Source organism: Lepus europaeus, chromosome 18 (genome assembly GCF_033115175.1).
Source record: "Lepus europaeus isolate LE1 chromosome 18, mLepTim1.pri, whole genome shotgun sequence".
In the NCBI taxonomy this organism is placed as follows: domain Eukaryota; kingdom Metazoa; phylum Chordata; class Mammalia; order Lagomorpha; family Leporidae; genus Lepus; species Lepus europaeus.
This window is the reverse complement of record NC_084844.1, coordinates 36764421-36790081: the sequence shown is the minus strand read 5'-3', so window position 1 is coordinate 36790081 and position 25661 is coordinate 36764421. Positions and strand designations below refer to the sequence as shown.

Here is a 25661-nt window from a genome sequence, read left to right as displayed (position 1 = left end):
CTATGGTAATATGAAGAGAAAGGCTATTTAAAATAGAGTCATTGAAAGATTCAGGTATTCCCAATTTCAGAGTTGTTGTCCATCAAACTTGGATTTCAGCAATTAATATATTTTTTAAAGATATATTTTTTTATTTGAAAGGTAGAGTTACAGAGATAGAGAAGGAGAGAGAGAGATCTTCCATCCACTGGTTCATTCCCCAAATGGCCACAATGACTGGGGGTTGACCAGGCTAAAGCCAGGAGCCAGGAGCTTATTCCAGGTCTCCCACATAAGTGCAGGGGCCCAAGGACTTGGGCCATCTTCAGCTGCTTTCCAGGCACATAGCAGGAAGTGGAGCAGCTAGGACTTGAATGGGATGCCAGCACTGCAGGACGTGGCTTAACTCACTGGCGTCATAGCGCTTGCCCTGGCAATTAATATTTTCAAACTATTTTTTTCTGATGAACATTTCATACATATACTCAATCATATGTATAAACTAGCAATAGTTTCATAGTTTAAGGCTTTCAAAAAAAATTAAAACTAGCTTTTTCTCTAAAGTATGGTAAAAACCAAAATGCTCCCTTCAAAATTTTCTAGGAGGAAGTTGTTGATAGCAGTTGCTATGGCATAAATACCTAAACATTTGGGGACTTGTGAATCCCAGTTACTAATTTTTTAACAACTTACCACCTTCCTAAAAGCAGCTAAGAGATCTTAGCTTTTTTTGTTTTTTAAACACATGATAGAATATAAAGTAAAAGGAATTTAAATTTGCTTTGAATATGTTAAGTAAAATTAAAAAATAAGTTATTCATTTGAGAGGCGGAGGGAAAGAGAAAGAGAGATCCTTATGTTTCACTTCCCAAATGCTTGCAATGGTCCCGGGCAGGAGGCCAAACCTAGGAGCTCAATTCTTGTCTCCTACATGGGTGGCAGGAAAACAATCTCTTGGGCTGTCACTACTGCCTCACAGAGTGTGCATTAGCAGGAAGCTGGAACCAAGAGCCAGAGCTGAGAACCAAACCCAGGCACCTAGATAAGTGATGTAGGTGTGTGTGTGTGTGTGTGTGTTTAAATATTTATTTTATTTATTTGAAAGACAGAGTAACAGAGAGAGAAAAGTCTTCCATCTGCTGGTTCACTATCTAAATTGCTGCAACAGCCAAGACTGGCTAGGCTGAAGCTAAGAGCCAGGAACCAGGAGCTTCTTCATGGGTCTCCCATATGGGTGCAGAGGTCCAAGCACTTGGGCCTTCCTCTGCTGCTTTCCCAGATGCATTAGCAGGGAGCTGGATTGGAATCGAAGCAGCCAGGACTCAACCTGTGCTGATATGGGATGCTGTTTTTGCAGGTGGCTGCTTAATCTGCTATTCCACAACACTAGCCCCACAGGTGTGTTAACCATTTGGACAAACACCTGCCCCAGAGTTTTAAAAATGATATTCCTTAATACAGAAAATTCAGAGAATTAGATTAGAAAGAGTTGCTTAATAACAAAAAGTTGGGGCCGGTGCAGTGGCTCAGCAGGTTAAAGCCATGACCTGCAGCACCAACATCCCATATGGACACTGGATCCAGTCCTGGCTGTTCCACTTCGGATCCAGCTCCTTGCTAATGCACCTAGGAAAGTAGCAGAGGATGGTCCAAGTCCATGTGCAAGAACTGAAAGAAGCTCCTGGCTTGTGGCTTCAGCCTGGCCCAGTCTTGGCTGTGTGGCCATTTGTGGAGTGAACCAGCATATGAAAGATCTCTCTTCTGGGGCCGGCGCTGTGGCATAGTGGGTAAAGCCACTGCCTGCAGTGCCAGCATCTCATATGGGCGCCGGTTCAAGTCCCAGCTGCTTCACTTCTGATCCAGCTCTCTGCTGTGGCCTGAGAAAGCAGTGAAAGATGGCCTAAGCCTTTGGGTCCCTGCACCCATGTGGGAGACCCAGAAGAGGTTCCTGGCTCCTGATTGGCACAGCTCTGGCCATTGCGGCCAATTGGGGAGTGAATCAACAGATGGAAGAACTCTCTCTCTGAATCTCCTTCTCTCTCTGTGTAACTCTTTCAGATAAATAAATCAATCTTTAAAAAAAATTATAAACTTACTAGAGGTTATTGTTTCTAGATTAAAGTATACTTCCTGTGGCCAGTGTTGTGGCGAGCAGGTTAAGCCTCTGCACGTGACACTAGCATCCCATACTGGAGCACCGGTTTGAGTCCTCCCTCTCTGTTTCCAGTCCAGATCTCTACTAATGCACCTGAGAAAGCAGTGAAGGATGGCCCAAGTACTTGGACCCCTACACTCACGTGGGAGACCCAGATGGAGTTCCTGGCTCCTGGCTTCCATCTGGCCTAGTTCTGAGTGTTGCAACTACTTGGGGAATTAACCAGCAGATGAATATCTCTGTCTCTTCCTATCTCTCTGTAACTCTGGCCTTTCAAATAAACAAAATTAAATCTTTTCTTTTAAACATTTATTTATTTAATTATTTGAAAGTCAGCATTAAATAGAGAAAGGGAGAGACAAAGTGAGATCTTTGATCCGCCAGTTCACTCGCCAGATGGTCGCAAAGGCAAGGCTGGGCCAGGCTGAAGCAATGAGCCTTTTCCAGGTCTGCCACATGGGTGTAGAGGCCCAAGTACTTGGGCCATTCTCCACTGCTTTCCCAGGCACATTAGCAGGGAGCTGGATCAGAAGTGAAGCAGTCAGGACTTGAACGTCATCCTGTTATGGTAACCTTTCCCTGTGCCCTAGGGGGAAAAACCTGTTCAGTTTCTCACTGGTTAAATCTTATTCCCCACTCTACTGCAGAAATTTATCTTACTTTTCATATTTATTTATTTGAAAGGTAGAGTGACAGAGCTTGAGGGAGAAAAGAGAGAGATCTTTGATTTACTGGTTTACTCCCCAAATGGTTGCAACATCCAGGTCTGGGTCAGGCTGCAGATAGGAGTCAAAAACTCCATCTGGGTCTCCCACATAGGTGGCAGGGGTCCAGGTATGTGGGCCATCTTCTGCAGTCTTCCCAGGCACATTAGAAAAAGCTGAGCTGGAAGTACAGAATAGCAGGGACTCAAACCGGCACTCTAATATGGGAATGTGGGCATCCAGCAGGGGTTAACCTGCTGCACCATGATGTCCACCCCTCTGTCTTTTAAAAATAATTTCATTAATTTTAAAGGCAAGTAGATAGAGATAGAAAGAGTGACATCTCCCATCTACTGGTTCTCTCTTGAAATGTCCACAACGTCATGCCAGAGCCAGGCTGAAGCTAGGAGCTTAGAACTTAATTCACGTCTCACATGTTGGTGGCAGGGACCCAAGTATTCAAATCATAACTGCTGCCTCTCAGGGTGTACCCTGGTAGGAAGCTGGAATCAGGAGCAGAGCCAGGACTCAAGCCCAGGCACGCTGATATGGGACGTGGGTATCCACATAACACCTTAACCACTGAAACTTCATCAAACACCAGACTCATCATATTTTCTTATTGCTATCTTTGGATGGAACTGAGGTTCTTACTGTGTTCAAATTCAGTTCTATAGTTCACCTGGAATTGTGAGAGGTAGGTGCTGATTAGTAGGATATCTATTTGTCCCAGCACCATTTACTGAGAACATGATTTTTCTCTTACTGTTCTGTAACGTCACCATTGTTATAAATCAAGTGCTCATGTATCTGTTTACCTATTTTTTCTTAATGATTTATTTGAAAGGCAGAGTTAACACAGAGAGAGATACAGACAAAGAGATCTTCCATCCACTGGTTGACTTTCCAAATGGCCAGCACGGCTAGGGCTGGGCCAAGCAGAAGCCAGGAGCCTGGAACTCCATCCAGGTCTCCCACATGGGTAACAAGGCCAAAGCACTTAGGCCATATTCTGCTGCTTTTCCCATCAGCAAGGAGCTGGATAGGAAGTGGTGCAGCTAGGACTTGAACTGGTACTCATAAGGGATACTGATGTTGGAGGCAGTGGCTTAACCTGCTGTGCCTCAGTGCTGGCTCCTGTGTACCTATTCTTACGCTCTATTCTATTCTACTGGTATGTCTTTCCTTGCACCAATATTTTAAGTACCAAAGGTTTATGTAATACATGTCAGCATCTAGTAACTCTATTTCTCATGCCTTATTGTTTTTCTTTTTTTAAAAAAAGATTTATTTATTTATTTAAAAGTCAGAGTTACACAGAGAGGAGACACAGAGAAAGAGAGAGACAGAGAGAGGTCTTCCATCCATTGGTTCACTCCCCAGTTGGCCACAACAGCCAGAGCTGTGCCGATCCTTAGCTAGGAGCCAGGAGCTTCTTCTGGGTCTCCCACGCGGGTGCAGGGGCCCAAGGACGTAGGCCATCTTCTACTGCTTTCCCAGGCCATATCAGAGAGCTGGTTTGGAAGTGGAACAGCTGGAACTCGAACTGGCACCCACAGGGGATGCTAGGCCAGCGTGTTAACCCGCTACGCCACAGCACCTGCCCTATCCTTATTTTTTAAGTTTTTATTTAATGAATGCATTTTTTCATAGATATAACTTTAGGAATATAGTGATTCTTTCCCCCATGTTCCCCCTACCTTATTGTTTTTCAAAAGTTATCATGGTTATTCCTGGTGTTTTAGTATTTCTAAATCACAATCAGCTAATCAAGTGATATACACAGAAGTGTGAGCATTCACGCACACATATAGTTAGTATTTTTACTGGATTTTATGCTCAATCTGTAGATTAGTTTGTGGAGGACTGGAATCTTTAAAACGCTGAATCTTCTAATCCACGAACACAGCCTATTCCTTCAAATATTTATTTTAATTTCTGATAATATTTTATTATTTACTATATAGATATATCTTCTAAAGTTTATACTAAGTACTTAATTTTTGGATGGAAAATCTAAATTTTTTGATTGTATGATAATTGGTATTTGTAGTGAGTTAAATTGTAATCCCCCAAAAGATATGTCTATATTCCAATATATACCTATATTCAAATTACCTGGAAAAGGTAAATATGATCCTATTTGTAATAACAATTTTTGCGGATGTAATTAAATGGAGAAAGTCGAGCAGAGATCATCCTGGGTTATCTGGGTGGGCACTAAGTACAATGACAAGTATCCTTGTAAGAGACAAGCAGAGGGAGAGGGAAAAGGCCATGTGAACAGGTGGAGGTTACAGTCATGCAGCAAGGAAAGTCCAAACCACCAGAAGTTGGAAGAGGCAAGGAAGCATTTTTCCCTAGAGTCTTTGGAAGGAGCACAGCCCTCCTGATACCTTGATCTGGACTTCTGGCCTCCTGGCTGTGAAAGAATAATTTCTGCTATTTTAAGTCACAATACTCGTGATGAGGGCCAGTGCTGTGGCACAGAAGGCTAAGCTTTTGCCTGCAGTACCAGTATCCCATATGGGCACAGGTTCAAGTCCCATCTGCTCCACTTCTGATCCAGCTCCTTGCTAATGTGTCTGGGAAAGCAGCCGAGGATGGCACAGGTGCATGCACCTCTGTACCCACGTGGGAGACCCAACAGAGCTCCTGGCTCCTCCTGGCTTTCGCCTGGACCAGCCCTGGCCGTTGTGGCCATTTGGGGAATGAACCAGTGGATAGACGATCTCTCTCTGCTGCTTCTTCTCTATTTCTCTGCCTTTGAATTAAATAAATAAATCTTAAAAAAAAAAAAAAAAAACAACTTGCAGTATTTTGTTATAAAAGTCCCGGGAAACTAATACAATGCCTTTAGTATAATTTCATTTTTTCTTGATGCTGCTACATAATTAATACTTGATTCTTTACAATGATTTTGCATCCTTAAAAAGTTCAGTTCATCTGGTTTTTGTTTTTTTGTTTTTGACAGGCAGAGTGGACAGTGAGAGAGAGAGAGAGACAGAGAGAAAGGTCTTCCTTTGCCATTGGTTCACCCTCCAATGGCCGCCGCGCTGCGGCCAGCGCACTGATCCAAAGGCAGGAGCCAGGTGCTTACCCTGGTCTCCCATGGGGTGCAGAGCCCAAGCACTTGGGCCATCCTCCACTGCACTCCCAGGCCATAGCAGAGAGCTGGCCTGGAAGAGGGGTAACCGGGAAAGAATCCGGCGCCCCGACCGGGACTAGAACCCGGTGTGCCGGCACCGCTAGGTGGAGGATTAGCCTGTTGAGCCATGGCGCCGGCCCAGTTCATCTGCTTTTTAAATGAATAGGGAGAAGTACTTTTTAAAAAAAGATTTATTGCTGGCGCCGTGGCTAACTTGGCTAATCCTCTGCTTGTGGTGCCCACATCCCGGGTTCTAGTCCTGGTTGGGGCTCCGGATTCTGTCCCAGTTGCTCCTCTTCCAGGCCAGTTCTCTGCTGTGGCCCAGGAAGGCAGTGGAGGATGGCCCAAGTGCTTGGGCCCTGCACCCGCATGGGAGATCAGGGTAAGCACCTGGCTCCTGGCTTCGGATTGGCGCAGCACTCCGGTCACAGCATGCCAGCTGTAGCGGCCATTTGGTGGGGGTGAACCAATGGAAAAGGAAGACCTTTCTCTCTGTCTCTCACTGTCTAACTCTGCCTGTCAAAAAAAATTTTTTTTTTATTTATTTGAAAGGCACAGTTAGAGAGAGAGAAAGAAATCTTCCATCTGCTGGCTCACTCGCCAAATGGCAGCAACAGGTAGAGCTAGGCCAGGCCAAAGTTAGGAGGCAGGAGCTTTAAGAGTATCTTTTAGTCCCACAGATGTAATAAATTAGATGGGAATATAAAAATAAGAGTGAATTTTATAGTTTGGATAATTAATGCATTTCAGGAATTTTTTAATAGTCCTAGTTTTATTTTATAAAAGTCCAAAGAACTAAATCAGTTATTCAGTGGCAAAATTATAACCAAAACACAGGTTGCTCAATTTCTTATCTAGTGCTTTCTATTTTTCCAAGTTACCACTGTACCTAATGACTACCTCTTAACAATATCTAGTTATTTAACAGATCACAGTTTTCAAAATTTTCTATTTATTTATTTGAAAAGAGAGAGAGAGAGAGAGACAGCTTTCATCTGCTGCCTCATTTGCCAAATGCCTGTACTAGCTGGGGCCACTCTGGGCCAAAGCAAGGGACTGAGAACCCAAACCAGGTCTCCCATGTGGATGGCAGGAACCCAATCACTTGAGCCATCATTGCTACTTCCCAGTGCCCACATTAGCAGGAAGCTAGACAGGAATGGAGCTGTGCACTGAATCCAGAAACTTGGATGCGGACGTCTTAATCACTAGGCAAGGATGTTTGCCCTGACATTTTTTTTTTTTTTTTTTAAATCAAAGAGTCACCCTTTAATGAAGTAGCTTTATACAAGTATGCATCAAAAAGTTCATGGAGGGGGCTGGTGTTGTAGCGTAGAGAGTAAAGCTACTGCCTGCACACCGGCATCCCATATGGGCACCAATTTGTGTCCTGGTTGCTCCAGTTCTGATTTAGCTCCCTGATAATGGCCTGGAAAAGCAGCAAGAAGATGGCCCAAGTGTTCGGGCTCCTCCTCCTCATGTGGGTTACCCAGATGAGGCACCTCGCTTGAGCCTGGCCCAGTCCTAGTTGTTGAGGTCATCTGGGGAGTAAACCAGCAGATAGATAGAAAAGCTCTCTCTCTCTCTCTGTTTCTCCCTCTTTCTCTGTACTGTGACATTCAAATAAATAAATATTTTTTAAAAAGTTCAAGGATGAATGGAATTGGAAGATTCCACACACTTTCTGAAACACCGCTGAATAAGTCTATCAAGGGAGGAATTATGCATAGCTTGTCTTGCCCAAGAACATCCATGTGTCCTCCAAAAATATTATAAGCATACACAAATAAAATACAAAATTAATATAAAAAGAACGTTCTCCAAAGATATTCACAGTTAACGGCAGAGATGTACATGCCTACATGTGCAACAGTATACACCAATTTTTATAGAAAGTAGTCCTTAGAAGCACCAGCTATCCTTCTGTCTGTTAATGTAAGAGTGAGGAACGCCAATTTTTATACTTGATCTTAGCCAAAAGGCCGAGAAGTGATGGGAACACCAATTTTCATACTGGTTATCATATATGATACTAAATCCTGGCCCTGATCACTTACATTAGTATATGCCACACTTGGAAAGTGTGTTCGATGAAGGAGCTGTAAAGACAGAAAATGCCTATATTTCACAAATGACACTGGCATGACCAGCAGTAAGTTGTCTAACATTTAACTAACCATTTTTCGGTGGACGGCAATGATGTAGCCTGTAAAGGGGTTGTCAGGAAGAGACGGCATATGACCATTCACCATTCCATTTGTGAAGTTCTTTTCAGTCCCACATGGTACAACAGTGTTTGGCATTCCATTGGGGATGAAGATTGGTCGGGGCAGATCCCCATTGGTAGTTAGGGTGAATATGCCATTTGTAGATGGGGAAGAGGAGAAATCTACAAATTCAAAGATAAGTAACGTATGATAAGCTTGTGGTAACTTCACCTTAGCTCTTCTGTCAAGCATCTTGAGGCCTGTACCACACTGACAGTACTGTCTCTTAACACAGCATTGAGAAAAATTATAGTTAAAATAATAATTGTAAATGTACTGGAAGATTCATTTTCAGAGTTCACTGCCACTATGATTAAATGGCAAGCACAGTAACTTCTGGAAACTGTTAAGGAGAATTTGCAAAAACCTATATTAGTACCATATTATAGCACAAAGACAGCTCTAAAACTTTTCCTTTTCCTGTCCTCTAAAAATGCACTTATCCATTCCTCTAAAAATGCTCTAATATAGTAACCTCTAGTCAAATGAAAATTAAATTAAAATTGTATTCCCTCAACCTCACTGGCTACAGCCCAAGTGTTCAGTGCCCACGTGACTGCCAGATACTGTACTGGATAGCAAATATCACAAGAGTTTTCCTCACTGAGTTCTACTGCACAGTGACACTCCAAACAGAAAGCAACATTGCACAGCTACCCATCAGTCATCAGTACCATTTGCTAAATACAGTGAGAGGAGTCTCATTTCTGTGAAGCCATTTAGGGTTCTGAATCAACCTAATATAAGCAGTATGAAGAAGAACAGACAAAGCACTAATAATGGTTGAAAGGATTTACCAAAAGGCCATATTAAATCATATGTAATACTTTATACACAGATTCCTTTCCAATTATATTTATTGTTTTTATTTACTGGTGGCATGTTCCTCTCACACCATCTGTTTCATATTAGTATTAGATAAATGAGCTAAAAGAGATCTGAATTCCAGTGGTATTTTAGGTAATAACAACTGATCTTAGTCACTTAGGTTCTTTGCTATTTAGGTTCCTTATCTGTTAAGTGAGGATTCTGAGCCAAATGGCCAGCAAGGTTCCTTTGTGCTCCAAAGTTCTTTTGTTCTTGTATCCTTGGCACAAATATAAAAATGATGAAAACCCTTGGGCCAACACTTAAAGCTGAGATCAGGAAGATCAGGAGAAGAAGCACTAGTTCCACCTTACCTGTCTGCACTGGACTGGAAGCAGAAACTGGAGAAGCAGGGATGGGGATTTCAAATGCACACAAAAATCCACTCACTGACAGTCGTACTTTTTGGTTGTCCTGAGGGAAGTTCTACAAAAAAGAAGAAAGATGAAAAGGTAGAGATGTTTCAGATAAGTGTTTTATTAAAGATTTATTTTATTTTTTTTGAAATGCAGAGTGACAGAGACAGAAGCAGAAATAGTGAATCAAAGAGATTTTCCTTCTGCTGCTTTCTTCCCCAAATAGTCACAATGGTCCGGGGTTGGGCCAGGCTGAAGCTAGAAGCCAGGAGTCCTATCCGGATCTCCCAACACAGCTGGCAGGACCACAAGTGCTTGGGCCATCTTCTGCTGCTTTCCCAGGTGCATAAGCAGGGAGCTGGATCAGAAGTATAACAGCTAGGCCAGCGCCGCGGCTCAATAGGCTAATCCTCCGCCTAGCAGCGCCGGCACACCGGGTTCTAGTCCCGGTCGGGGCACCGATCCTGTCCCGGTTGCCCCTCTTCCAGGCCAGCTCTCTGCTGTGGCCAGGGAGTGCAGTGGAGGATGGCCCAAGTGCTTGGGCCCTACACCCCATGGGAGAACAGGATAAGCACCTGGCTCCTGCCATTGGAACAGCGCGGTGCGCCGGCCGCAGCGCGCGTACCGCGGCGGCCATTGGAGGGTGAACCAACGGCAAAAGGAAGACCTTTCTCTGTCTCTCTCTCACTGTCCACTCTGCCTGTCAAAAAAAAAAAAAAAAAAAAAAAAGAAGTATAACAGCTAGAACCAGAACTCACTATACCACAATGCCAGTCCCTCAGATAAATCTGACAAATTCTCTCTCTGATACACAATTGAAGAGAATGACTTAGAGAGCGACTTTCATCAGGAAACAGTAAGATTGAATAATCTTTCCACTAAAAATAAGGTCTTGATAAAATAAATGAAATTTAACCTCAATGTCAAAGAAAACCATTGCTTCCTCCCTACTGTCTATGATCGACAAGTTTTGTTCTTTGTTTTAAGCATCTGAACTCCAGACCCTCAGAGAGATGTCACACTCACATTTCAGATGAAGGAAGAAATGTCAGTGAGGTAGATTTTAAATGGCAAGTGCTGTGGCACAGCTGGTTAACGCCCTGGCCTGAAGCACTGGCATCCCATATGGGCACCGGTTTGAGACCCAGCTGCTCCACTTCCGATCCAGCTCTCTGCTATGGCCTGGGAAAGCAGTGTTAGATGGCCCAAGTGCTTGGGCCCCTGCATCCACATGGGAGACCCAGAGGAAGCTCCTGGCTTCGGTTGGTGCATCTCTGGCTGTTGTGGCCATCTGGGGAATAAACCAGCAGATGGAGGGCCTTTCTCTCTCTGTCTCTACCTCTCTCTGCCTCTCCTTTCTCTGTGTAACTCTGACTTTCAGATAAATAAATAAATCTTAAAAAAAAAAAAAAAAGAAACACCAATAATAAATAATACCAACAGAAGAAGCTAAGTTTGGGGTGGATGATATCTTTATTAAACTGTTTATATGCAGGAAGATGTGATTTGTGTGATTTTGCCTTTACTCTTTAATTTTGTAGTGTGATTAAAGGCCAAGAACATACAGCTAACACTTGGTATCTATAGAGGACTGATTCCAGGACTCCAAACTCTGCAGGTGTTCAAATCTCCTACATAAAATGGTGCAGTATTTGCATATAACCTATGCACATCTTCCTGTATACCTGAAACTATTTCTAGATTATGGGCAATACCCAATACATTGCAAAATGATAGGCAAACAGTTACAATACATTGTTTAGGGAGTAATGACAAGGAAAATAAGCTTATATATGTTTAGAACATCTCTTTTTTTCTTTCTTCCCCCCATTTTTTGAGCCATAATTGGTTAAATCCACAGATACAGAATCCAAGAGTAGAGAGGGCTATTTGTATATTCATAAATACTAAAAACACACATTTAGAAATACATAAAATAATTAAATTAGGACAACTTCTAGTGAGAGTGCAGTGCAGAAGAGTGCTCATGTGCAGTTGGGGGAAACTTACACAATAGTGAAACAGCTAGATCACTCCATACAGGCAGTCTTGCCTTTCAAATAATAAATAAATAAGTCTTTTAAAAATCATCATCATTATTATTCCTTTATTCTGGCGGACAACCTTTTAAGTTTCTGGGTTAGAAAACAAATGGTGCTGGGAAAATTGGATCTCTGCCTGGAGAAGTATGAAACAAGACCCCTACCTTACATCTTATACAAAAATCAACTCAAAATGGATCAAGGATCTGAATCTATGACCTGATACCATCAAATTCCTAGAGGAGAACATTGGGGAAACTGCAAGACATTGGCACAGGCAAAGAGTTCTTGGAAAAGATCCCAGAAGCACAGGTAATCAAAGCCAAAATAGACAAGTAGGGTCATATCAAGCTAAGAAGCTTCTTTACTGGAAAAAGAATATTCAGCAAAGTGATAAGACCATTGACAGAATGGGAGAAAATATTTGCAAACCATGAAACTGATAAAGGATTAATATCTAGAATCTATAAAAAGCTCAAGAAACTAAAAAAACAAACAATCCATTTAAGAAATGGGCAAAGGACTTGAATAGGCACTTTTCAAAACAGAAAATTCAAATGGCCAACAGACACATTAAAAGATGTTCCGGATCATTAGCCACCACGGAAATGCAAATCAAAACCATAATGAGGTTTCACCTTCACCCCAGTTAAAAAGGCTCTCACATAAAAATCAACAAACAATAAATGCTGGTGAGGATGTGGGGGAAAGGTACCCTACTCCACAGCTGGTAGGAATGTAAACTAGTATAACCATTGTGGAAGACAGTATGGAGATACCTCAGAAAGATAAAAATAGATACATCATATGATCCAGCAATCCCACTCCTGGGAATTTACCCAAGGGAAATGAAATCAGCATACAGAAGAGTTATCTGTACCTTCAAGTTAATTGCAGCTCAATTCACAATAGCTAAGATATGGAATCAACCCAGATGTCCATCAACTGATGACTAGATAAAGAAATTATGGTACATATACACTATGGAATAATACTCAGTTATATAAAAAAAAGAACAAAATTCTGTTTTTTGCAAGAAAATGAATGCAACTGGAAACTATTACACTTAATGAAATAAGCCAGTCCCAAAAAGACAAATAACATATGTTTACCTTGATCTGTGGTAACTAAGAGTACCAAAAATGTAATGTATAGGAGTGAAATGGACAGTCTGAGCTTTGATGATTGTTTACAGCCCTTGTCTCTACTGTTGACAAATGGTGTTTTTTCTTATTATTATTTGTTGACCTCCTTACTTAGTGTAGGATTAGTTTTATGAGTATAAAATTAAACTGAAAGTAGATCATTATAAAATTAAGAGAAGGAATGAGAGGAAGTAGGAGGAAGGGCAGGTACATGGGCGGGAGGGTGTGTGTGTGTGGGGGAAGTATCAATATGTTCCTAAATCTGCATATATGAAATACATGAGATTTGTATACCTTAAGTGAAATTAAAAAAAAATAAAACTAGACAATATCTTTTTGTTTGGGTTTAGTTTTGAACTAACTAGTAGTAATAATTGAGAAAACTGATCTGTGAAGGACAGAATCAGAGGTATCCTAGGGAAAGCACAGCAGAGCAGATAACATTACCTTTATGTTGGAACTGTGTACTTCTGCAAGAAGGATTTGTTCTGACTTAAGTCCACAGAGATCACTCAGCTGTTTTTTCAAACCAGTGTACTTTTCATCCATATTTAGCCTTAGTCCATATCGTACGGGAGTTGTACCATCTAACTTAATTACTAGTAAAGAGAAAATATCTTTTATCAGTAAAATTCAGGTTTTGTTGAAAGTCTTACAAACTAGATGTGGATGTATGTTTGAAATTAAAAGAAGAATCAACAAAATGGGCTCATGTTCCAAATCTTGCAAATTTCAAATCATACCACCAAGCAGTCTGCTAAATGATAACATGCTGATGATCAATTTTTACGAGAACCCATTAAAAATAAACAGTCATACTTGTAAATTTAGGCTGTTTTAATGAGGTAAAAGAAAATGGAATCCAGTGATACTTCACAACTTTGTTACTCACCTGTTATTTCTAAGTGCATGTAACTGTCCATTGGTAGTGGCAAAGACAAAAAATTGAAGGGGTCAAATCGGACACTTATATGCCCACACGTCTTACATTTGACTTGGGATCTTAGCTGCCCATGAAACAAATCCACAACAATTGATCGATTTCTCCTCAGATGGTTGTCCCAGGCCTAGCAAGAAAAAACATGACAAAATATTTTTCAAAATTCAAAAGATAAGAATTTCTACATAAATTCAAAGGGATTAGTTAAATGATTAGATCTAAATGTCAAGGAATAAACCTTAATATTAATTTAAAATATAAAATCTTTCTACCTTTAAATTTATAACTTAAATATGTAATTTAAAATGTACTAAATAAGAGAGCAGAGAAAACCAGTTATGGAGTCAAACCTAATTCTTTCTGAGCAATCTGTAAAATATTAAATTCAGATGGAAAATCCTATTTTTCATTTCTTCTGGCCATGCTAATAATCTTGAAGATTAAAGTTTTTTGTTATAAAGCAGATAAAATATACTTAAAGGAACAGAGGAGCTGTTAAACTCCAAATACAGAAAATGTAAGGAAATGGAAAGAGTATAATCGATTTATGCTCTGTTTATGTGTTGCAATATTGCACTGTACTCCTTAAAAATGTACAAATACTACATGTTAATCCAAAATGTGAAAAGAGTAAAAAAAATCTTTAGCAAAAACCCCACCAAAATATGTCCACAGGTCACTACACATTACTATAGCAGTTATGGGAATGAGGACTCTAAATTCTGCTGGATAATTATTCCTGCTTCTATCATACAAAGTTTAAAACATGAAATGGCATTATTTTTCTATTTTCATTTAAAGTACTTTTCTTTTGGTATTATAGCACAGGAATTAAGCCCAGATAAGTAAATTCCTCACAGAATTCATACAATTCTGGTCACAAAATAATTTAGTTTGCACTTAATTTATGTTACACATATTTGTGGTCAGAATGTTAAACTGACAAACCAGGGCCAGCATTGTGGTACAATGGGTAAAGCTGCCACCTATAATATAATGCTGGCGTTCCATATGGGTACTGGTTTGTGTCCCAGCTGCTTCACTTCCGGTCCAGCTTCCTGTTGATGACCTGGGAATAGCAAGGAGGAGGGCTCAAGTGCCTGGGCCCTTGGAACCTATGTGGGAGACCTGGAAGAAGCTCCTGGCTCCTGACTTTGGCCTGGCCCAGCCCCAGGCCATTGCGACCATCTGGAGAGTGAGCCAGTGGGTGGAAGACCACTCTGTCTGTCTCTCCCTCTCTCTAACTCTGCCCTTCAAATAAATAAAATGTCTTTAATAAACAACAACAACAAAACTGACAAACCTCTGCAGCTACTTCCCAATCTGGCCGGCCATCACTGTCCTTCAGTTCTACATATGGCTTCTCATGGACTCGGTTCAGATCTTCATGAAGACCATCCAAGAGAAAAGCCAAAAGTTCTTGGGAGTCTTGTTGTTGGAACCCATTAAACCTGGGAGCATACTTTGCTATTGTCCACTATAAATATAAGAGAAGTCATGGCTGTTATTTCGTACCCCATAAAACTTGTGATGAACATGTCTTATAATTGAATCAGAGAGTGCATAATCAAGTAAGTAACTTAGTAGTCTGCCTCTATTTCAGCAAATGTTTTGGTTAATCACAAAATCTTTTAAATTTTTATCTCAAATAATCAAAAAGAGAAACACTGGCTAATTTTGATGTGTTAGCATCATATAAGCAAACAGTTCTTCAAGCACACAGATGTTAAGACAGAAATAATAAAACAGCATTTGCTCACATTGAGAGACTTCCTGTTCTACATAATGTTTCCTTACTCAGTTTCCTCTTCTGGTTCTGTCATAGGCTAACTTTTGTTATGAGAGTCAGAGCAGTGACTATGAGGACCATGAGGACTTATGATCTGTCACCTTGGGCAAGCCACCTAAGCACTTTGAGTCTTAGTTTCTTCAGACATAAAACAGGGATAGTAACGTTGAAATACAGTCTAGGACTAATTAGAAAACTAAATGAGTGGTAAGCTGTCAAATTTTTAGCTTTTATGATTATTAATTTTTAACCTAAAAAAACTTTCACTTTGTTTTAAAACAGCTAATACTCCTAACTTCACTAAAATCTACTACATATGCCATTAATTTAAAACTTGTAGCCATTAAGTACATTCTTTCCTCCTGTTACTTTTTTATTTTCTTCAGATGCTGCTATAAATGTATTGGGTATATCTGAAATGAACTGTGCAGTTAGCTATCACTAACAGTGAAGGATTACCAAATAAAGGTTACTCTTTATATAACGAAGACATTTGATACATTAGTAAAATGAACAACACTCCAAATTTAAACTATGATTTTGGTCTTTTTGACATACTACATATTAACAGCACTTCAAAAAGTTCATGGAAAATGGAATAAAAGGACAAGTTCATTTTAGTGAAAGTATTTGAGGAGCCAGTTTGTGTCCTGGCTACTCTTCTTTTGATCCAGCTCTCTGCTTATGGCCTGGGAAAGCAGTGGAAAATGACCCAAGTATTTCGGCTCCTGCACCAGCATGGGAGACCAGAAAAAAGCTCCTGGCTCCGGGCTTTGGATCAGCCCAGCTCTGGTGGTTGCAGCCATTTTGGGATTGATCCAGTGGATGGAAGATCTTTCTCTCTGTCTCTCCCCTCCTCTCTCTGTAACTCTGCCTCTCAAATAAATTAATAAAATCTTAAAAGTTTTTTGGGGCTGGCGCTGTGGCGTAGCAGGTAAAGCTGCCGCCCACAGTGTCAGCATACCATATGGGTACCGGTTCAGGTCCCGGCTGCTCCACTTCTGATCCAGCTCTCTGCTATGGTCTGGGAAAGCAGTAGAAGATGGCCCAAGTCCTTGGACCCCTGCACCTGCGGGGGAGACCCAGAGGAAGCTCCTGGCTTTGAATCGGTGCAGATCTGGCCAATGTGGCCATTGAAGAGTGAACCAGTGGATGGAAGACTTCTCTCTATCTCTGCCTCTGCCTCTCTGTAACTCTGCCTTTCAAATAAATAAGTAAATAAATATTTCTTAAAAAAGTTTTTGAAATCCATGCAGTTTTTTCATAATATGCATTTTTCCATGAACTTTTAGAAGACCCTCTGTATACAGCAGTATTTTGTATATATACGGACATATCAAAGTATTTGACATCTGGACCCCAAAACATTTATTTAACTAAACTAAAAAGCTAAGCAGAAGAAGCATGTAGAGAAAAATGATTCCTTTAACAACTGTTTAGAAATTAAATACTTTAATTTTAACTTACTTACCCGAAGCTTTAATGGGGCAACGTTCTTCTGGGTCCCACTCCAGAGCTCCTGTACTAAATCACCATAGCATTTAGCCATATGCCCCTTCATGCCGATGGGATTGGTTCTAGAAGTTTGAGAGGAAAATTTGTTACCAACGAGTCTCATAAATCACAATCTTCTGGACAGAGAGATGTCTAGCATCTCACACCAAATTAATTATCTTTTCTTTCTGAAATAAAGGAAGTATCCCTTAGGCCTTATTTCATACTAAATAGGGCTATAAGATTTTCCTGGCTCAGGGTAAAGAAAAAGGAGATTTAGGCGACACTGGTTCATATCAAAGTCACAGAAGGTTAAGAGGCCAACAGTTCAAAAGTGATTACCTGTTGAGTTCATAAAGATGTCTCCCTGAGATAAAATACTGTGTCAGTGGCTGTGTGTTACTAACACACTGTATGCTCGAGTTCATGAAGCATGTATTTCCCAGGTTACTCAGACCTGTGGCTCCCTTTTCTGTTGGAACTGGAACAAATAATATGAGAATCAATACTGAGCTGTAGGAATATTTAAACAAACAGTACCTTGGTTCAATGCAGTGAGTTTTATAACTCTTTTAATCAGCTAAAGGGAGCTAAACTTTTTTTAGCAGGTCTTTCAAATGCTAAAGTTGAGAAGGTGGAATCTCTGGCAATAATGATGATGCATGCTCATTTGTAATTCAGAAGCAGTAATTATTCTACTTTCTAGAATTTTTTAAAAAAGAATTCAAACAATTATTTTCCTAGAATGGTTCAAAGAAATTTAAACTATTTAATTGCAGGGTTAGAAATTTAGAAAATAGGCCAGTGCGGTGGCTCACTAGGCTAATCCTCCACCTGCTGCTCTGGCACCCCCGGGTTCTAGTCCCGGTAGGGGCGCCGGATTCTGTCCTGGTTGCTCCTCTTCCAGGCCAGCACTCTGCTGTGGCCCAGGAAGGCAGTGGAGGATGGCCCAAGTGCTTGGGCCCTGCACCCGCATGGGAGACCAGGAGGAAGCACCTGGCTCCTGGTTTCGGATTGGCGTAGTGTGCCAGCCATAGTGGCCATTGTGGGGTGAACCAATGGAAGGAAGACCTTTCTGTCTGTCTGTCTCTCACTGTCTAACTCTGCCTGTCAAAAAAAAAAAAAAAAAAAAAGAAAAGAAAGAAATTTAGAAAATAATCTGATGTTGGGTTTATCAACATCAAAGGCTGCTTCAAGAAAAAAGAACAAGAGAAGGTCCTAGTAACTTTTTGAACTAGAAAAAGTTGTTAGCATTTCAACAGCTGAAAGAATACATTTAAAACTGTCTCTTTAACAATAATACACTGGATACTTACCCTTGTGTCTGTCTATTTTACTACTGTTTGCTATAAAGGACATTTCCTCTGGCCAACTCATATCTTTGTTGCGCACTGTAAAGAGAGATAGAAACGCGTTAATTTTCTATCTGCACAATTCAAAGCCACTCAGTTCCTTCTGCTGAAAAATTTCTAAATCACTCTCAAAAAAAAAAAAAAAAAGTTGATTTAAGTAACTTGCTCTGAAACCATTTCTATTCTTTGTATTGGCTAGAATAAGCTATTACTTCAATTACCTACTTAAAGTAAAATTATACCCTATCACATATAAATGTAATTAAACCTTAGGCACAGTCAAATTTCCAAATCTCAAACCATTAGAAATATTATAATTCTTCCTTAAATTGTAACCCTGTCAGAGTAATCTACTCAATTTAACACAAAGGCAGTTACCAGTACATCCATGAATCTTGAAGAGAAAAGAAACATTGTCTAAACTAGCGTATGTGTGAATATACACACGGCTCGGCTGGCGAGCAGCCAGCACTGACGACTAATGAGACCTGTGTGCCACTAACTATCTCAGAAAGCTGATTTCCTTACTAAATCTCAAAGAAGCAGTTTGAAAACCCCAAGAAACTGTAATTTGTAACTGAATTCACTTTCTAACTTTCTCACCTCTTGTTAGCCAATGACTACAGACAAGTTATTTTTCTTTTAAAGCAATCTACATAGTATGGGAAGATTATATAAAAACTCAGCGGGTTTTCTTTACCACAAAGAGTATAATTATCAAATAATAGCTTCCCTGGAAAAGATTATAAAATTATTAGTACCTTTTTAAATACTTCCACTAAGATTCCAATAGGAATGTTGATCCATGCTCTCATTACGTACCCTCAATGACCAGGTGCTGTTCATCCTGGATTTTCAAATATTCCAATCTATGATCTTCATCATCCAGAAGAGTAAGGTAATTCTATTAATAAGGAAGAGATCTTTTTGTTAATTTTGTTAGTAAACTGGAAGCAAAAAAGAATGATAATTAAAAACTTCCTTGCAGTTACATAACCCATTTCACAATTATTTGGGAAATTATAGTTGGCTAGAAGTGGTGAGCTACAAAACAAAGAACATAACATGTGGTATATAAACATTCTATGTCCCTAAAACAAAATTACATATGACTGGGGGCAGAGACCAGGAAAAGATCTATCACACATAAAACTAAAATTCACTGAGAAAGATTTTCTGAAAAGTGCAGAAATTCTTTAGTATCCAAATCAGTAAACGTTCTAAACAGAATTTGATTGCTTATTTAGAACTGAAAATGCAGAACCAAGTACAAAATTAGTTCTTTTAATGCTCACAACTACTCTGAGGAGATACTATTATTTTCCCATTTCACTCATGAGAAAATTGAGGCACAAAGATTAAGTGATTTGCTCTTAGTTACACAACTTAACAGTGGCAGAGCCAGGCATTTAATTCCTGGCAGTGTGATTGCGTGAACCATGCTCTTAAACGCTATGCAATACTGCCTCTCAGCGGTGACCAAAGGAAGAACACACAGGGAATAGAGATTGGTTCGCACTAAGGATCCAATTCCAGAGTATTATCTATAGCATATATGTTAAGCAATTAACAGCACTGTCTCTGAGAAGAGGTAATAGAGGTTAGGGAATGGGAAAGAGAATGTTCCACTGTATATTCCTGTATTGTATGAATTTTTTAGCACCTGTATAAATTACTTTAAAATAAATAAAAACAAATTCAGTAAAAAAAAAAAAAAAAAAAAAGATACCTGACAGCAATCTTTATAAGATGATACCATCACAATCAACTGTTATTATGGAACTTAGGTGACAATGATTTACATGTATGCATACATGAATTTGAATTTGAAAGTTAAAATTTTCACTGAGATCTTAGACATACATGGCTTTTAGTATAATTACTACAGAGAAAAAAATCCCACACTCATGAAACTTGATTTAACAATCAGACTCTTCATGACTCTGAGATGCCTCTTACCTCACTGTTGTATAGCCACAGGCGCATGTCTTCCTCTTTGATGCGCAGCCTTTGAGACAAATATTCATGAATTTCCTTGATGGTCTGCATTCGACTAAAACAGCCTGTATAGGCTAATACTCGCTTTAAAGGTGCATTCGGAGAAGGTACATTTCCTATGGTTGTAGTAATCACAATAAGGAAAAAGGCAGATGTAAAAAAGGCACCCTTCTCAGCAATGGAGTCCATGCTATTTTGGGAAATAATGTTAAGAAATGAGAATTACAGGTTTAATTTTATAAATGAAGAGTACCATTGAGTTTTTAAAATGAAGACAGGAGACTGAAGTGTCTTGTAGTCAGTCCAAAGTCTGAGCAACAAAAGCCCAGAGCCTAAATGATTGGCAATATTTAGATCCCAAGGAGAGTGGGGACACACTGGCAAATGACTGGCAATGGTCAATGGCTGCCCTCAGTTGGGTTACATTCGACAGCAAATGAAATAAAACCCTGCGTAAGAATGAGGGGGAGGCAGGGGCTGGATAAAAAAGTATTTAAAAAAAAGAGTTGCGGGGGGATAAAATGGGACCAGTTATGAATGCCATAGATAGATAACTGGGTTCTTCTGATCTACTTTCTTAAAATAAACAGCCTTAGAATTCCTAATTCCATCACTGTCAGTCATTAAGTGGCCCAATTATTTGGCACACTGGTACAATTATACAAGAAATGAAAATGTGACTTAAAATTCTAAATAGGTACAGACTCTACACAGCCAAATACAGTTCCAAAATGAAGCCAAGAAAATTCCCATGGTGACATAAATAAGTAAACAGATAGTCTTATTGCAAAGGAGGAGGGGGAAAAAAAGTCACATAATCTGTCAGGCTAATAACAGCACAGCAGACATGACCTAGAATTCCTGAAGGGCCAAAGGTGGAAACAGAGAAGTGGCAATACAGTCATCCCTCAGTACTGCAGGAGCCCGGGTCTGGGACCCCTACTTCCAAGAATACCGGCACCCAGAGATGCTCAATCCCTTACACAAAATGGGTAGTACTTGATTTACCTCGAACACATCATCCCATATACTTTAAATCATCTCCAGATCAGTAATAATGTCTTTCACAAAGTAAATACTATATAAATAGTTTCTATTTTGTATTCTTTAGCAAACAATGACAAGAAAGAGGACTCTTGTACATGTTCAGTACAGATATCTTTTTTTTTTTTTGACAGGCAGAGTGGATAGTGAGAGAGAGACAGAGAGAAAGGTCTTCCTTTTTGCCGTTGGTTCACCCTCCAATGGCCGCTGTGGCCGGCGCATCTCGCTGATCCGAAGCCAGGAGCCAGGTGCTTCTCCTGGTCTCCCATGCGGGTGCAGGGCCCAAGCACTTGGGCCATCCTCCACTGCCTTCCTGGGCCATAGCAGAGAGCTGGCCTGGAAGAGGGGCAACCGGGATAGAATCCGGCGCCCCAACCGGGACTAGAACCCGGTGTACCGGCGCCGCAAGGCAGAGGATTAGCCTGTTGAGCCACGGCGCCGGCCCAGATATCGTTTTTTATAAAACATTTTCCATTCAAGGTTGGTTGATCCTCTGGATGCTTAACCTGCACACAGAGGGCTAACTATACAGGGAAGAAAAGGAGAAGAGTGAAGGAAGAATATATCCATACTTCAAAAGAGGAAGAGGGGGCCAGCACTATGGTATAGTGGTCTAAGCCACCGTCTGCAGTGCCAGCATCCCATATGGGTGCCAGTTTGTGTCTCGGCTGCTTCTCTTCCAATCTAGCTCTCTGCTTTGGCCTGGGAAAGCAGCAGAAGATGGCCCAAGGCCTTGGGCCCCTGCACCCATGTGGGAGACCCAGAAGAAACTCCTGGCTCCTGGCTTTGGACTGACCCAGCTCTGGCCGTTGCAGCCATTTGGGGAGTGAACCAGCAGATGGATCTCTTTCTGTCTCTCCCTCTCCCTGTCTGTAACTCTGCCTCTCAAATAAATAAACAAACATTTAAAAAAAAAGAGGAAGAGGATAAAAAGAGTATAAAAATCAAAAAAAGCTTGCTAAGAACAAAAACAAAAACAAACTTGCTAAAACCCAGAAAACTATTCAGTGAAAAATCTCAACAAAGCTGTACCTTAAATGGGCACCTTTGGCTATATACAGAAGGCTGTATTTTATTAAGGATCCTCAATGAAAACGATAAACTCTGTAACCCAGTGTTTTTAGGATATAAACATACATTCCAGGTAGTTTTCCAGCCAGTCAGTGGTGACTTATCTTCTTCCTCCCATTAAATGTGCTTTTATAAGTTTTCATTTACTAAATAAGCAGATAAAAATATTGGCAACATCAGCTTTTTAAAGCTTCCAAAGAGAATTCACTCACCTAATCCTGGCTGAAAATTATCTAAGGAATAATGACTTCTGTGGCCTTGTCTTTAGAAAAAACTACAGTGAAGTCATGGTAACTGTGGCAAGGTTTACTTCAAAAGGAAAACAGAACCTTAATAAACAGCTATGGTAAATTGAGTAAATTTGAGAAAGATGAATATTATGTAATGACAGAACAAAACTTAACCATAATCAGTTTTTAAATGCATAGCAAAGCAAATTTTTTACTATGAGTAAGCAAAGGATAATCTCTAAAAGAGCAAATTTATCTAATTACACATCAGAGGATTAGTCGTAAGATTACAGCAAGAAAGCATATTTTTATAAACTTCAAAATGATTAATGATTGATTTCACAGTTAATTAGTAAGGAATAAAATTTCAAATTAAGAACAAATTTGGAGCATCAGAACTACCCCATTCTAGGATTCAGAAGCATTTGCAAGTATAGTGTCCAAGTCAATCTCTATTGTCCTAAGCCACAATAAGAGACTTTTTGAGTTCTAGATAGTTTTTACAGCAAGCTCATTAAACAGGCAGCCATTTATTACCAATAATTGTGTGCTTTTGAATGGCACCAACAAATCTAGTTGAATTTATAGAAGCAGCAAAAATCTAGGATCGGCACAGGAGTTACAAAGAATACTTACTAAAAGCGCAACAACACATCTTGCCTTTCATGTTATCTTTCAAAGAGAATCAAGAAAGACATATGCTATGGGTGCCCATGAAATCAAGGCTAATACTTTTATTTACTGGAAAATTATATCAAAAAATTTTCAAAGAAATTCTATATTTCAATGTTCCTTGATGTTCTCCCCAAAGATAAAGTTTTGGTTAGGCAGAGGCCACTAAGTTGTTATAATTTCTCACTAAACAATATGCAAAAGGATATTCATATATTATCAGAGTATAACCTTTGGGGAAGACAAAATTAACTATTTAAATTTAAAGGTAGCATATTACTTACAAAGGGTTGGTTTGGGCTCAGAAGTAGTTCCCGTTTATTAAGTTACACAAACACACAGTCTGAGACAGTGTAAATGAATGAACTCACTATTTCTTTACTGCTGAAGAACAATTTCAAATATATGCAAGGCAAAAACATACAGCAAGGCTCATCCATCAATAATATTTTCTCTTACAGAGAAATCAAAATAAAACTTTTTGTATGCTATACATTAAAATAGGAACTTTGCATGTCTTATAAATTTGATGTTTTTTGGGGCCAATGTGCCAATTTCATTTTCAAAAACATATCCTTTAATCTATATTACCTATTTCTTTAAAAGCCTCCTTAGATTTAGCACAAGAAATATAACATTTTTTACCAAACTAAACTCAAAGAAACAAATACAAATCATTATATGCCATAGGATCACTTTTTAAATAAATTTTAGTGGAACTGAAAAGAACCCGTCTAAGGCTAGCAAACTACAGTTTGGGTCTACAATTTACAATGGCTTACTTCAAAGATATAAAGCATATAAAATCCACTCCAATTAATTACTTTCTTAAGTTTACAAACTAGAAAAGGAAACAATTCTTATCAGTTTGCTGCTGGGGTTTGCTTCTACCCCCATGTGTGGTTTTGCCCATGACATTGATCTAAGCCTTATAAGTGATTTACTGATTTGGATCAAAGTAGGTAGGACTGTGAATTAGTACAGTGGCATCAGACTTAGAGCAACTTGGTTTCACTATGGCTTTTACATTTTTTTTAAAGTAAATTCATAGTATTCTTGCTGCATTCTTAAGTTACCTCTCGGTAAATGCTGAGGAAACATTCTCAGGCTCATCATACCCATATTCACCCAGATGTTAGACTGCTGTGTCCGAGTGGCAGGCTGCTGTCTCAGGAAGAGAAGGTAGCGAGGAAATAATTCCAGCTCTGGGATATCTGTCTTGCTATTCTTGATCACCTGTTATTTTACAATATAAAAGTAATTACTCTAAAAGAAGAAACAAAGATTGTCATTATAATGTAATGAGATTTACCTCTCCACTAAAATCCTTGACCAGTCATTACCTATTTTTTCATAGTACTGAAACTCATGAGTATATTTAAGTTACACGGACTTGAATACTCTTAGGTTCCTGTTCCTAAAACTATGTTCCAAGAATAGAACTTTTTGTGTGTATCTTCTATATTTAAACTTAAAAGCAAGTAACAACAAAAATTAAGGGGGAAAAAGTTTCAGTATTATCTTACCGTATCTTACCCTTTTCCTTATATCTTATCTTACCCTCTTCACTTTTATATATGTCATGTATATAAATGATTTTCTGAGGACGTATTCACAGAGTTGGAGTTAAATAAGTCAAAAAGCATGGAAGTGGAGGTGTTCATGTCTGTAACTACAGAGCCATGCTTCTACCCAAAGGTTAGCCATCTACACTATCTCCATACAATTATTCTGTGCTCACAAAACTTTATCATTAGACACTACTTAGATATATTCCCATTTCTTTAATACATATAATTGTAAATTTGCTTCAACTTTTATTTCTTTTTAAAAAAATATTATTCTGTAGTTTTCTAATTTTTAAAAAAAGATTTACTTATTTGAGTTAGAGAGAGGGAGAGAGACAGAGATCTTCCATCCAAGCACTTGGGTCATCTTCCAATGCTTTCCCAGGCTATTAGCAGAGAGCTGGATTGGAAGTGGAGCGGCATGGACCTGAACTGGAGCCCTTATAGGATGCTAGTGTCACAGGTGGTGGCTTTACCCATTATGCCACGATACTGGCCCTTCAACATTTTTTTTGTACTAGTAGTGAGGATAAAACTATTTTCAAATAAAATTTTACTCTCTGTTCTACTTCTACAATGGGTCTGTTCCTGTATTTTTTTTTTTGTCTGTGATTAAAAACAAAACTGGAAGTATAAACCGATGTTACACATTGTTGGAATAGGATTTTCAAGCCGCTCCCTCAAAATGACCTGCTTTTCAGTCCACAGACACAGGAAATCACCTGCTTACCAAAATATTATTTAGGAGTAGCATGTTACCAATTTTATATTGCAAAAGGATAGCAGCATAAACATCTAAACTATTTTTATTTAAATATTTATTTATTTGAAAGGCAGCGT

At 39.5% G+C, this 25661-nt stretch overlaps 1 protein-coding gene across 1 annotated transcript in view; it reads right to left on the bottom strand.

Annotated features, from left to right (window-relative positions):
- Positions 1 to 25661, bottom strand: part of USP32 (ubiquitin specific peptidase 32) — a 230454-nt gene that overhangs the window by 22400 nt on the left and 182393 nt on the right. Inside the window, exons 16-26 of the mRNA XM_062215840.1 lie at positions 24372 to 24489; positions 20198 to 20352; positions 19061 to 19142; positions 18203 to 18277; positions 17229 to 17367; positions 16864 to 16969; positions 14907 to 15080; positions 13556 to 13730; positions 13111 to 13262; positions 9435 to 9546; positions 8164 to 8375 (exon numbers count right to left, since the gene is read on the bottom strand). Of these exons, the coding sequence (XP_062071824.1) occupies positions 8164 to 8375; positions 9435 to 9546; positions 13111 to 13262; positions 13556 to 13730; positions 14907 to 15080; positions 16864 to 16969; positions 17229 to 17367; positions 18203 to 18277; positions 19061 to 19142; positions 20198 to 20352; positions 24372 to 24489 (1500 nt within the window). The remainder of the gene's footprint in view (positions 1 to 8163; positions 8376 to 9434; positions 9547 to 13110; positions 13263 to 13555; positions 13731 to 14906; positions 15081 to 16863; positions 16970 to 17228; positions 17368 to 18202; positions 18278 to 19060; positions 19143 to 20197; positions 20353 to 24371; positions 24490 to 25661) is intronic.